The sequence below is a fragment of the Schistocerca piceifrons genome, chromosome 3 (assembly GCF_021461385.2).
Source record: "Schistocerca piceifrons isolate TAMUIC-IGC-003096 chromosome 3, iqSchPice1.1, whole genome shotgun sequence".
In the NCBI taxonomy this organism is placed as follows: domain Eukaryota; kingdom Metazoa; phylum Arthropoda; class Insecta; order Orthoptera; family Acrididae; genus Schistocerca; species Schistocerca piceifrons.
Genome location: NC_060140.1, coordinates 93049099 through 93064130, shown reverse-complemented (window position 1 = coordinate 93064130; position 15032 = coordinate 93049099). Strand labels below are relative to the sequence as shown.

Below are 15032 nucleotides of genomic sequence, written 5' to 3'. Positions count from 1 at the left end.
CCATTATCCAAAACCAGCACTTCTGGTAAACCTTCGTTACAAAAAATCGATGTCAGAGTTATGATAGCAGTAGCTGTTGTGGTGGATTGCATGGGCGCCACAAACGGAAACTTGCTAAAAGAATCTACCACAATAAACCAATGAGAATTCCAGTAGAGGCCCCACAATGTCAATATGCAGACACTGCCATTGGGCACTGGGCATGACCCAATAAAAACATTTCTGTGACGGAGCAGCCTGGCTCAAATGGCTCTGAGCACTATGGGACTTAACATCTGAGGTCATCAGTCCCCGAGCAGCGTGGTGTTCCACACACACTGGACATTGTGAAGTCAGTTGCTCAGTTTGAGTGTCCATGCCAACCGATGTGCAGTGGTGTCGAGTGAGATGCTTATGGAGAAGGTGAAGAATGCCCTTCTGAAGCGCATGTGGCACACCACTCAGAATTGATTATTGTCTGTGTGTGATAACACCCTGCTGGACATAAATTGTGCCACGAAGCAAAATAAAGGCATATTATTAAATCCCTGGTATGCTTAATTCAATGTGGCCCACTGATGTGGAGGTACTGCAACTAAATCTTGAGATTGGAGTCTGCAGCCATTGTGTGAGCAATCTGTCAGTGGTTGATGGGAAAACCATCAAGTGTTTTATCGTCCTGAACATCAGTGTGGAAACATGACACTTCAGAAGTGTCAAATCTGAATGTGCACCATCTGGGATGTGAGAGAGAGTGTCTGTGTGTGAATGTGTAGCAGTTGACCTGTGAACAATTTCTTACTGATAATTTGAGAAGAGCTGAGACCAACACTGCAGTTTTGTGCCGTGTACAGAGGGACTGGTTGGAAATGCTGGACAACGAGGTGAGAGGCTTATGACCCATCTCCAAGTAAAATTTTCTGCCATATAAGCATCAGTAGAATTTGGTCATCATATATATTGTTGCAAGAGTTTCCTTTTCAATCTGCAAATAGTTGCACTGTTGTTTTGTGAGGTGTTTGGATGCAAAGGCAATTGGCCTGTCAAACAATCCACTCTTGTGTGAGAGAACGGTGCTCCAGACAACAATCAATCACTAAAACATCTTTCAGTTCCTCAAATGCAACTTGTCACCCTTTGGTCCACTCAAACAGAACAGTCTTTTACCAAAGATGATGCAGTGGTGCTTCAATCTGTGCAGTGTTTGGAATGCGCTGAATGTAGTAAGTCAATTTACCTTACACAGCTTGGAGTTCACTAACATTCGGTGGGTACGCTGCCTGTTGATTACATGTTCTAACAATTCAGTCTCATTCTGGAAGAAGAGTCACTTGCCTCTACTACACTTTAACCCAGCACCTGAGAACACTTGAAACAATTTCCCGAGTTTTGAAAGATGTTAATCGGGATTATGACCCGAAACAACTGTGTCATCCAAATAATTTGAACAAGAATGAACTGTAGCAGTCAGCTGTGTCAAATAATGCTGAACCCATGTGGGTGCTGATTACAAAAACCTGTTGAAACTGTTCATCCAAGGGAAGCCGCAAATAAGCATCACGAAGATAAGTCTTGGAAAAGAAGTGACATGCACCAAGATTGTCCATGAGTTCTTCAGGCCTTGGCAAAGGATAGGTGTCACTGTCTGTGGATTTACTGTCACCTTGAAATCTGGACATAATCGTAACCTAGCTGAAGTTTCCTTAATTATCATGAAAGGTGATGCCTACTGACTGCCTGCTACAGGGGAAATCACACAATTGTCCTGCCTAGATAAAGAGTTCTTGTGCCATCTAATCCCAGATAGCATGAGGGATGAGTCATACTCGGCAAAACTGTGGTTACGCATTGTCTTTCATGGTAATATGACCCTCAAAATTAGTAGCTTTGCCTAGGCAATCTCAGAAAAGACACTAAATTCGTCACACAGTTTATCTACCCTTTCTGTAGGCACAAAATATTTCACAAAGAAAACATTGTGCTGAATGCACAAACCTAACAAATCAAAAGAATCCATACAAAAAGTGTTTCCACCGTCACTTGAGCACAAAACCGTGAAAGTTACTGTCTTGGTAACATTACAAAAAGTGACAGGTTGGCTGCAAATACCTAATACAAGAATGTCATATCCACTATAATCAGAAAGAGTTGCCAGTGACTTACGAAATTTATGGTTGCCTGACAGTTCGTAAGTGCTTCAGTTCAGCAAAGTCACTGATGCACCAGTATCAAACGGCATGTATATTTTGCGATTTGGCAGTCTGTAGAATGTCAGAGATTTTATTTGCCTGACCCTGAGTAGAAGAAATGTGTGACTTTTTCATTGCAGCACTTGATTTGCATCTCGTTACTCTAGTGTTACTACTTGGCTTTGAAGAAATTGCTTTGACATTCATTGGCTATGACTTAGGAGAACACACAAAGTGTGTGTTGGACTTGCATTTTTGCAAAAAGACAGCTTGAATGTGATGGCGTGCTTGCCCCACCAATCACGACATGGGCACACCCGGTGCTTGTGCGTTGCGAAACACAGAGAACAAGATTAACAGAGCTAGTATGCTGCTTAGCACACTGAATCTGTTTACATTGCTGCTCTGGCTGAGACTTTGCATGAGCTAATGGCACAACCTGTTTTTTACTAGTCTTTATGACAAATAGGAGTGGAATCAATGTCAACTGCCACTTTGTAAAACAAATCCTGATGCTCCACTAATTCCAAAACCTGTTGCAAACTAGGATAATGATATTTAAGAATCTGTTTGTGTATGTGAGGATTTGACACATTTTGAGCAATGGTGTTCCTAATCATGGCATAACTGTCATAACGTCTACATTCACACTTAAATTTAGAAGGCATGTAAGGCATTGTAAGTCTGCTACTCACTGCTTATGAGTCTGATTAGGTTGCCTCTGTAAACAAAAGAATTTGTAATGTGCAGTTGCCACATTAATCTGTTCCTGAAACTACTTGCCTACCACAGCAGTTAATTCTTCATGAGGAACACATTCAGGGTGGGCAGTGGGAAAAAGCTAGCAGGCAAGTCTGGACAGAAGAACACCAACTGTTGCAATGAAATAAGGTTGCTGCAAAGGATCCAAGTGAATTCCATGATCATCTGGCTGACATCAGTGTGGCATCTTCTTAAGCAAGATCATTGGTGGCCGTACCCACATGTGCAGCAGAGGGCATGTCTACGAGCCGGCTGCGAATTGTCAGGGCTGTCACATGTGTTACTGCCAACCTCTGAATGTAGAATGGCTAACGTGGTGTCATTAGTGTAGGACACCACATATAACATCTAAAATTTTCCTGCCCTGATGGACAGATAGTATGTTTCAGATGTCTGGCGAATAAATGAAGTCATCAGCCTGGCTGGACACTTCAAAGCATATTGGCCTTTAAATACATTCCGACTTTTTCTGTTCTATAGCTGCAAATGGACAACAATTAAGAATGTGTCACTTTTTTGTCTTTCTTTCACTTAATTTCTTTATTCCTTCTACTTTCTGTCTCATGTTTGTATGATGTCCTTTTCAGTTCACTTGCTCTTAGCTCTCTTCTGTAGTAACTTTTACCTTTCCACAGGGTGGTTTGATGGCTTAGTGGTGAAGTGCTAGGCTATATATCCAAACATCTTTGGTTCACTCTGCAGTCAATCACACAATTTCTATCTGTAAATTATCACTTTTTTACGTTTAACAATGTTTCTTAGTGTGAAAGATGCAGAGTTGCACTGTAGTCAGATACTGTCTTAAACTATAGGTCTGCCTATAACTGGTTGAATAAGTGAGTTCAGATGTTGGAGGAAGGTAAGGATATACCACCTTCACCTAGAAAAAACAACTGTGTTGTTCAAATCAGCCTTCAGATTGATGACAGCTTTACCTTTTTCAGCAGTGTCTTATGACCCAGTGATTTTTTGCTGTAGAACAACCACTTCTGTAATAATTCTCACCATTCGTTTTTCTGTTAAAGTATTGTCACACCATTTGTTTTTCTAATGATGATGCAGTGAATTGTAACACTTTGAAGTAGTTAATTGTTTGTCCTATTGTCCTTACTGATTTATTCAAATCTGTTTCTTACAGTTTAAGTTTTTCTAGTAAAATAAAGTACACATACACATTTAATTTGTTTAATGTAGGTATCTTGTTAGACCATGACCGCTGTCAATGTCTGTGTGTTACATTACATATGAGAACAATTCTCAGTATGTACTGTTCATGTATAGGAATAGATAGGGAAAACTGAAAATTATTTTTGACACTTAATAGGCATATCCAATTTGTTGGTTCAATGTGCTTTATTAGTTTATTTATATACTGTATCTTTTACATCTTCTTCAGCATTCATTCATTGTTCTGCATATATAGTGCACTGTAAAAGATATTATCAGCTAATTACATAAACAAAGAAAGTAAATGTATGGTTAGCCCTCTGTGTAAAGAGTATGCAGTTCTGCACACATATTGTCCATTGTTCATAATCATAAAACCATATATTTGTTATGGGATGAGGGATGGGGGAAGGGAGAGTATCGAGAGGCAGAGGAACATGAAAATTTTTGAAACAAATGGTTTAATGCTTGTAGTTGCATTATCATCAGTTGTTTGATGTCTGACAAAATTGAGTAGTAGTTCTGATTAAGTTCCTAGATAAATTGAAGCTAATTTATTTATTCTGATTAGTCATCCCAAAATTGTCTTGAGCATAGGCTTACTTGAAAGCAGTGCTTAGAGTATTGTAAATAACAGATATTGCCTCACTCAAATTTTTAGATACTTTACTCTCTTCTTTGCTGTTTAGGTGATGGACTTTGCTGATCCACCCTCAAAAATGGACCTGTACAAAGCTGTGTTCCTGAGCAGTAGTGAAGATGAATCAGCATCTGAAGATGAACGTACTAATACAAATAAGTCACCTAATCAGTCTGCAATTACTCAACACATTAAATTGGAGCCAGGCATCACGAGAGCAGCTGAAGAAGTACCTGGTACTTCATCATTTGGAAGGTCATCTTTTGCAGCAACAGAACCGTTGAAGCAGACACCAGCAAGCGCACTCAATATTTCGAGGAATACATCACCACCTCGAGGGATTTTTTCCAATCTAGACCTTGATGCAATTAATACTCAAATTAAAGAAGGAATGCAGGGAAAATCTTGTGATTTTAATCTTGGACTAAGCAGAACAGATTCTGACCCAGTACGATCCTCTGAAGACACTGTTAATGCTGATGCAATATCAGGAGCAAAAACAACCACAGGAGGTAGCAAACCTGCACAGGCACAAGTAGATGATAACAGTGCAGCCATGGAAAGTGGAATGTATGGACCCTCTCTACCAAGTACACCTATTCCCCATGTAACTAAAAATACAAAGCTAATATCAGAGTCTAATCTGACAGATGAACTGTCATCTTTCATTTGGGTTGAGAAGAAAAATAAAACTTCACGCAGAGAGAAACATAAGAAGGAACATAAAAAAGCATCAAAACATAAGAAACATAAATCAAAAAAGCATAAGAAAAGTAAACATTAATTTAATGTATAATAGTAAATGTGTACATATATGTAAAGTAAATGTCGTGTTGATATCGGCCTATCATTACCGTATGATGATTTCCTGTTGCTCAATATTTCCATCTTTCATGGTACTGGTGTGTGTGTGTGTGTGTGTGTGTGTGTGTGTGTGTGTGTGTGTGTGTGTAGGGGGACACGTGTTGATTACTTGTTTCAAATGTCATTAGTTTGTGTACGTGCTGTCGTGGTACTAGACTATATTTGTAAATTGTAATAGTGTAGATACTGCAGGCAGAATTTGTATGTTTCAAGGAATGTATTACTGGTCTCTCACCTGAAATTAGTAAAATTTCTATCTGGAAAAATATTTTTAAAAAAAGTCAATTAAAATAATCTTTTGGCTCTGTTTGACCACATATGTTTGAGTAAGAGAACAGTTATGCGGCACATAAAATTTTCATTTTTTTAATGTGTCAATTACATAATGAACAGCAATCCTTATGATAGTCCTGTGGATAGTTGTGACGTGTATTAGTGGCAAGAAGTAATATGCAAACAAATGTGTCAAGGTCAATAATAAATACACATTTCTATTTCAAAATTTGGTCCATTAGTTGCTGCCATAAGTGATTTTAACTCACATTGAGATTTTATTGCTGTAACTCTTTTTATACTGTTGATCTCATGTTATAAAAGGTGTTGTAACAACCTGGTCAACTGATATGGAACTGAATCCTCTCTATTCTTATCATGTCTTCAGATTACATTTGTATACATTTAGTTCCCATCTGTCCCCACATGTGCCTGATAGTGAAATTTTTTTTTTAAGTGGTGCAGTGGGGATGAAAAGTAGATTGACATATGTGGATGTCCCCTTGCATATGAACTGCTCTGTTTGTTGATTATTGAGACTTCTCAACCTGCGGAATATTGTGCCCAAAATGTGTTTAGATAGTGGGGGACGAGGACAAACATGACCTTCCAGCTACTAAACAGAGTAATGGAAGTATTGACTTGTGATCTACATCATTCTGAACAAAATACAAGAATGTTCAGTTCATTCCACTTAAACTTCTCAACCAACAAAAGGGATTGATTACCAGCTTGTGGAGATTGGGCAAATGTATGATCCTTACTACTGCTGGCTTGTTATCTGTCATAGGTGTGGATCACACACCACCTCATTGTGCCCCACAGCTGTGCTAGCTGAATATAAATAGGTTACACTAGTGATTTTACAGTTGAAATTCTAAATGTGGGAAGTTTGCAAATTAAATGTAAGCAAAACTGATTTATAATGGTAGACAACAGTGATATTTAAGTTTTGATGAACTGATTATTTATTCATCAGTGAAAAAAAAAAAAAACAAGAAGTGGAATGGTAACCTCACAAAAAGAAAGCAGACATAGTATCAAATAAATTCATTACTATTAATTGTATGGCAACTATATATCGCTTGAGAAATACAAATACAATATAACACAATATGTATGTAATTAAAAAATTTACAGATGTATTATTTATATAATTTGTCACATCTGCTGTAAGGCCCAAGAAATCCAAGGGGTTTCCATGGTATGAATTTTTAATGGCACTCTTCCACCATTTGTGTGACAGCGTGTCTCGGAAACCCACTGGTGCACTCTTGAGTGATAATCTTTCCCCATGTGTATGGTAGGTTACTGCATCTCCCATGGTTCTTGATCCTGTTAAATGAACTCCATGTCCTGTGAGTCAGATCAAGTTCCCATGGTTTGCTGTTTGCATGGAGCTCTGGTGGTGTATTTTTATACCATCTCACCTCCAAGTTTCATGCAGATTGAAGTTATTGTGCACCAGGTGCTATGTGTTCTGAGTGGGAGATTTCTGAAGTGGAGTCTGTTGATTCGGATAGCAGGTATGTCCTCATCAATTGACAGCTGCTGGTTGTTGCAGATTTTCTTATATTTGCCAAGAAGATTATTGTTTCTTCTCAAGTCAGGTGGTGGAATGCGGCACAGGCAGGTAGTCAAAATATTGGAGCAAACTTGATTGTGCCAGTAACAGTCCACATTGTTTTAGTTGTGTATCTACCAGACTTGTGTTGTTGCTTGGTCATCAATCACACCTCCCAGGCTGATAATATTATATCCACATTAAAACTTGTGTATATGTGATTCAAGTGTTGGCAGATTCCCTCCATCAACTATTCATTGTAAATGCCTGTAATATAAAGTCTCATTGCCCACCAACTACTCATAAACTGTTAACAAATACATACAGGTAGTAGCTCTTTAAATCAAAATTTCCATGCTGTTCAGTCTGACACTTGTAAAAGGTAAAGACTTCCAACTTACTGCCAGATTCTAAGTTCACACTCCTAGCAATTCTCTAAGCACCACAAAAGTTAAAGTATCGAGTGACCGCTTTGGTGCTAGTCACTTGAGTACCACAAATCACACACACAAACACACATTACTATACCGCTGTCTCAGGAGAATGTGTCCTCAGTGCATTTGCGTGTGACCTTTTATCGCCTCATAACCAAACCAAACTACAAAGGCTTCAATAACTTTCACAAAATGATCCACTGTAGTGACTTACATGCAATAAATACATGATGAGAGTAGCTCCTCTGTTCGGCAGTCATTTTCCAGCCTCAGAGAATAACTGAAGCCTATTAGTTCATTTATGAACAATGAAATTGGACATCCTGTGCACATACACTAAACACTTATTACATGGCCCATTCAATAAGGAGTATCTTTTTATGCTCTTTTCAATGGTATTTTCAGAAAATGCATGGGTTACACCAGTTATGAATGACTTGCATCTTTATTTATGCCCAAATGAATATTTAGTTAATTAAGTAAGATAGCAAACTAAGAACTATATGTATGACATGTGAAAAAATAGGACAGGGTTATAGGTACAACATTCTGCATTCATGAGGAGTGTACTTTTCGAAAAATTGATGTGTCGCATATTTGCAGAATTGGCTGTAATTAAAATTGCTATAATTTAGGCTATGTATTATAAAGCGATGCGAGACAATCAGTGGCTATAGCTGACTTCCTTAGCTGTTGTCTGACACCTTGACTATAATTCTCTCTCATTGTGTTTACTAATTATTAATTTTGGAAGAGTTATCTGATAAATTTCTTATAATTGTGCTGACATAACTTCTGTGATTTGTGTCATACAATTATTATCATTCACGTGGCATTGCATCCGCATTACAGTTGTGATCACCTTGGTGTATTTAGATTTATGATAAGACATTCCTATGACTTACTACTTAACATCTGAATTATTGGCCATAGCCATTTACCCTAAAAGTTGTAAAGTCTGCCACGTTTGTCGTGCTCATCTTTGACTATACTCCAGCTGCTTTTTGTTCCATTCAAGTCTTTCATGAAGCCCAGTCAACATCCAAAACAAAACTACAGGTATGCTGGCCGGTCCTGCCTGCTGACAATTCCTCCCTTTGTCCTGTGATAGCTTGGCTTCTTCTTACAGACTGTTCTATAATTCGTAAGATCCTTGAAACACTATTGTCACTGTGTTGATTGCTGAGCAAATGAGCTGTCTGAAATGTATCAGATGTGTACTGATCTTTGTTCAAGTCCCTTAATTGAAATATGATGTCACAAAACAAAATGAAAAAAAAAAAATCTTCTCTACATTTCAACAGTTTCTGTAATTTACTACACTTTTTCCAGTGTATGGGAAGTTTTTCATTTGGCGAGCTGTTGAAATCATTGTAAAATGTACGCAAACGGTTACCAAAAAACTGCTCCATCTGGTGTTTGATTTAGAATGGGTGCGTTTCGGGCATCCCGTAATAGGGAATTAAATGATGCAAAATAAGGACTGTAGGTTTGCAGACAGTCCAGTGCACTTACATCAATTTCTGCCATGTCTGCACTACAATATGGAGCTAGTGCTTTTATGCAGTTGCAACAGGGGCTCTTGACTTGTGAACCAATAGTCTGGCCAGACTCTTTACATAAGTCTGCAGTAATAACAAATATCTATAAAGATCCAGAAGATTGTTTCCAATATTTTGTCTGCTGACAAACAGGCAGTGTCCAATGAAGGCTAAAGCATCTCTTTTCAGTCTGTTTCATCACTCCACACTGGCTCTTTCATTTCTGCTATTCATTTATTTTCTTAAGTGGCAATGTGTTGCAGAAAATTGTCTGCTCCACTTGTTGTGTGCAAGAAGATCATTGTGTGTTTGAAAGTCTCCTCCCCCGCAATGGGGTACGTTAAGTTGTGTCTTTGTTGGGACCATTAGTTGGCAAAGCTCTTCAAGTGGATTTTCAGAACATGATAAATTGTGCCTCCTGAAACTCCCAAGTTGTCAACTGTTTCAGTTTTTGCTTCCACTGCTTTACATGAGCAGTCGCCTTAACCACCTTGGCTATCCAAGCACACTCTCCATCTGATTCAAATCCTCGAGTTATTTCACACGACCAAGTAGCTTCCCTGTTCATTTACCTTCAGTTGTGGTTGACATTCTCATTGACATAAATTTGAACATGGATTTTTCAGTACTTATTTTAGTGCAGGACACCAAAGACCATGTCTGTACAAACAGACCTGTCATGCAAGACATGAGCTTTGCTATCACACCAGCAGTCAGAACCATGATGACACAGCACACATGCTTGATATGATAAAGTATCGCTCAGCTCTGGCAGTTTAGGGACTCTCGATGTCGACTTCTTACTGAGCTCTGCTTATGATTCAGTTATCTTTAGACTTACATGCCAAAATTTTATAATGTACATTCCTTGCTGATTAGAAATGGCATATTCATTCTTGAATGAGAAGTAGGAAACCTGTTAGGTCACTCCATCCCTTTTCCCTTGCTTTAAAAACATGAAAAATCTCTTGTTTATGTTCACCACTCGGTCAGCAGTGTTGTTGAAACTTATTCAGTGTGCTTTTTTTGTTTGTTCAAAATATAAGTACATGATTCTTACTGGTTTGAGAGTCACCAACTGAATTTCACACAAGTATTTTGGTCAGATGCATAATTTTTGCGGAAATAGATTATTTGTTTGTCAAGATTCCCTACCTTGGGTTGAATGTCATAGGGCTAACTTATTTCTTGCATTATCTACCGTATTTACTCGAATCTAAGCCGCACTTTTTTTCCGGTTTTTGTAATCCAAAAAACCGCCTGCGGCTTAGAATCGAGTGCAAAGCAAGCGGAAGTTCTGAAAAATGTTGGTAGGTGCCACCACAACACTTCTGCCGTCGAATATATGTAGCGCTACACAGGCATGCTTTGTAAGCACAAAGATAAATACTGGCGCCAAAACCTCTGCGTCAGTTAATAAATTTTAACAAAAAAAAGGTGGAAGACGAGCTTTTTTTCTCCACCCCAAGTTTTCACCACTGCATTTTCATACATTATCCAACGAAGTAAATACAAATTCCATATTGTTCATCTTCGAATGTAGCAGAATTTCAATGTACTACGAAAATCCGACTGGCAAGACTGTTTGGGATGTTTGTCAATATGGCCAACTCTACGTTCTGAATTTTTTCTTACCTGTGAGAAGAGTTTGTTGCTAATAGGAACCTGATGAAATGTGAATCACATGCAGTATTCTCTTCACCATAAGAATAATACAAATATAAACATTTTGTCATGTATTCTTTCGTGTTTTCTGCTATCTCATTTAAATCCTGTCTGCCTAATAAACTACGAAACTAGAGTGAGACAGCAGCAAACGCGGAAGAATATACGTATCGTGTCATGCTTATATTCGTATTATTCTTATGCCTAATAGTGATACAGTCAGAAATGAAGCACGGCAACTGACTAGATTTTTAAACCTAAGATGACTAATTTCTGTGCAGAATTTGATGTACTAAAGAAGCGGCCACAAAGATTTTCAAACTCAGAAAAATGTTCGCCTAACTCTTGTTCAGAACATGTTCTATCATACTCAGTCTATTATTTGGTTCTTGTTGATCATTATCAAAGAAAGCAGCAGTGTAAGTAACAACAAATAGCAGTCTCTTGCCATTGTTTCGCTAATGAGACGATTCCTCACTTCTTCTTCTTCTTTTTTTTAGTTGTAAGCTCGATAGCGCGCACAAAAGCAAGCCATGCCTCGAGCGGCGACAGGCCGTAAACACACACTATCAGAATGCGACAAACAATGCATGACACAGTACAGTAATGCATTTTCAGCTTAGAGTGACGTAAACACCTATAACAAAGAAAACGGCACTTATCAGATCAAAGCAATATAAGCAATCGATTCAAACCAGACGAAGCGGGTGAAAAAGGAAGGGTACCGGTATAAATACGGACGGAGCGCCTGACGCATAGCAATGGCTACCTGGTAAAGCTTAACTGCTAACCTTACGACTCGAACCAAACTACTGTGGCTGTATCGTCATTCATTCGACCTAAATTGTCTCATATTACAATGGACCAACTTTGTTTCGATTTGGAGGTGCGGCCTAAAACTTTTCTCTCCCCTTGAATTTCGAGTCTTAAATTTCAGGTGCGGCTTAGATTCGGGAATTTTTTTTTTTCCTTTATTTCGAGTCTCATTTTTCAGGTGCGGCTTAGATTCGAGTGCGGCTTAGATTCGAGTAAATATGGTAGTATCTGGTGTCTAATTTTGTTAGCCATTTAACTTAAGGGAAGTAGAGTGGTGTTTCACATACATGCACCTAATTTGGAAAAGAAAATGAATAAACAAACACTTGAAGGGGGTCTTGCAACTGTTCTCTTCTGAGACTGTGCAGAAAAAAGGAAAAAAAAGGAATAAAAGTAGAGAAGCCCAGCACTTGTTGATCGGGCAGCTTTGCAGTATTTACTATTTTTTTCTCCCTTTGTCATTTTACTCGCATTCATCCTCTTGATTTGGTAAATTTGTGGAAGACATAATTTTTATCGAAAGTTTCCTTAACCAACTACGTATTTGTGAACTCTTTGGTGTACTTCTATTAGAATTAGTACCTTTACCACATTTCGTTCCTTGTTGGCTGTTTCCATAGACTTTTCTTAAAAACCATTTCAGAAGGATAATGCTTTCTGTTCAAGTCCTTATTTGTGAAATATAAGCACATTTCCAAACACAAGCGAGAAGAGATTGTAGCAGCAGATACAAAGAAACAACACCTGGTGTTCACTGTAAATCTTCCATATACCTCCTATGTGAATAACTTGCTTCAGAATGGTTCGCCTCCTAAAAATTGCCGACTGCAGTTACTGTCTCCACAATCCTTGGCCTGAACATATATCAACTTCCACTTTGGCACATCTGCATTACAGCTAATTAGATAGACTGTTAAAAAAAGTTGCATGTAAAGTTTTGTTTAATATTATAATAAACTATTTCCTGAATATTTGACATTAGCATGTATACTCGCGCAATTGGCAATTCAAAGTGGGCCAAAATTTGACTGAAAGCCTCAGTAGCATTTGATTTGTCTGCTATCTATGTGGTCGCCACCAAATTTCACACTGACCCCTCCTCAAAAAAGTGTTGGTGAACTTTTTGGTGACAGGTGACAAGGTCTCTACAGATAAACAAAAACTTGAATCAGATAAGGTTAAGGAAAAATTTCAGCCATGTTCTTTCCAAAGAAATCATTTTAGCATTCATATTAACCAAGTTCAGGAAATCATGGAAAACCTGTAATAGAATGGCTGGACAAGGATCATGACTCACCACTCCTGAGTAAAGTTCCAGAGTCTTAATCACTGTGGCAGCTTCTTGATCATTATACCCAACACATTCATGCACTAGAAATTTTATAATTATACATTGCATATCATGCAAGTGGCTCCTCCTCTCAGTTCTTGGAATCCACAAAACGTAGTTATACAGACAACAGACTTATTGTGGGGTACCTTTCATTCTTTCTTACAAATCTGTCAGTGGAGGGAAGTCCGCCTCCATAGCGCAGTGGTAGTGCTACCGCCTACCACGCAAGGGGGCCCGGGTTCAATTCCCAGCAGGGGACTGGGTGTTGTGTGTCCTTCATCATCATTTTTATCATCATTGACACGCAAGTTGCCGAAGTGGCGTCAACTAAAAAGACTTGCAGTACGGTGGCCGAACCCCGAAAGGAGATATCCTGGCCAATAAATGCCATACAATCACTTCATTTCATTTTACTGCAGGGAAGTTTCTTTTATATTGTACCCCGATCCTTAACCCACAGTTTTTCACATCTGTCTACTAGATCTCATATATGTGAGGCTCAGAGAGGTGGTGCAATGGTTAAGACACTGGGCTCACAGGAGAGCGGTTCAGACCCCTATGCAGTCATCTAGATTAAGGTTTTCTGTGGCTTCACTAAACTGCTTATAGGAAATATCAGGAAATCCTATCTGAAAAGAAGGCTATGTCTTTATTCCTGTATCATCTTAATCCAATTTGAACTTGTATGCTGTGTCCCAGGACATCAGTGTTGATCTGATGTTAAACACTAATCTTCCATTTTCTTAAACACTGTTCTTCTAAAAGGTTCCAAGACTGATTTTATTCCTGGCATGTAAATGACATCAGTGCAGTAGCTATGGTGGTAGTTGGAACTAACAGGTATGAAAACAGATGTGCATTGAACCACAGTTGTGAACAGGCAGCATTAAGTCGTGGATGTGTGGTTGTAATGTGTGAACATTGCTGTGTCACAAATTACATTGTAACATCATCTCTAAATCGAGTTTTCAAGAAATTCTACAAAATGTTCTGTAGAAGAGAAAAGTGTGTTTAAGGCTTGTCCCACCCACCTGGACTCCCAAACAAAAAGACAACACATGGATGACTTCTGCAAATGGACTAAAATGCAAAGTGTGGAAAAAATCATCATGTTTAACAAGACTTGGTGTTATCAATACAAACCTAACACAGAAGGACAAAATGCAGAAATTAACGAGAAGGGTTAATGCTTTGACTATGTAGCTAACATTCAAGCCCTTGGCAAATGAGTTGAACAGCATCCCAAAGAAGGACTCCTGTGACAGTTTCACATCATTGTATGAACATTCTGTGCATTGTACTTGAGTGGGAGGAGACTGTGAAACACATGAAGCATTAAAACCACCACGTAGAGTATCAAAGTCTATAGTGCCAAAAGCATTGCAGAAATCCAAAAAGGACATAATAGTCACCTCTCATATGTCCATAGCTTATTTTAGTTCATCAGTCAATTTTATAAGATCAGTCATGCTGTGGTTTTTCAGAAACCAGATTGGTATTAATACAGAAAGTTGTTTGATGTTAAGTGGCCGGCCGGGGTGGCCAAGCAGTTCTAGGCGCTACAGTCTGGAACCACGTGACCGCTACGGTCGGAGGTTCGAATCCTGCCTCAGGCATGGATGTATGTGATGTCCTTAGGTTAGTTAGGTTTAAGTAGTTCTAAGTTCTAGGTGACTGATGACCTCAGAAGTTAAGTCCCATAGTGCTCAGAGCCATTTAATGTTAAGTAATTCATAAGCTGGTCATGGACTATGTATGCTGGTAGAATGCAATTGGCCCTGTCATCAGAAGGTTCTTTGGCAGAT

At 38.7% G+C, this 15032-nt stretch overlaps 1 protein-coding gene across 1 annotated transcript in view; it reads left to right on the top strand.

Moving 5' to 3' along the window:
- LOC124788049 (G patch domain-containing protein 1 homolog) overlaps nt 1–6103 on the top strand; it is a 43010-nt gene extending 36907 nt beyond the window's left edge. Inside the window, exon 8 of the mRNA XM_047255116.1 lies at nt 4787–6103. Within this exon, the coding sequence (XP_047111072.1) occupies nt 4787–5521 (735 nt within the window). The 3' untranslated portion in view covers nt 5522–6103. The remainder of the gene's footprint in view (nt 1–4786) is intronic.
- The last annotated feature ends 8929 nt before the right edge of the window (nt 6104–15032 follow it).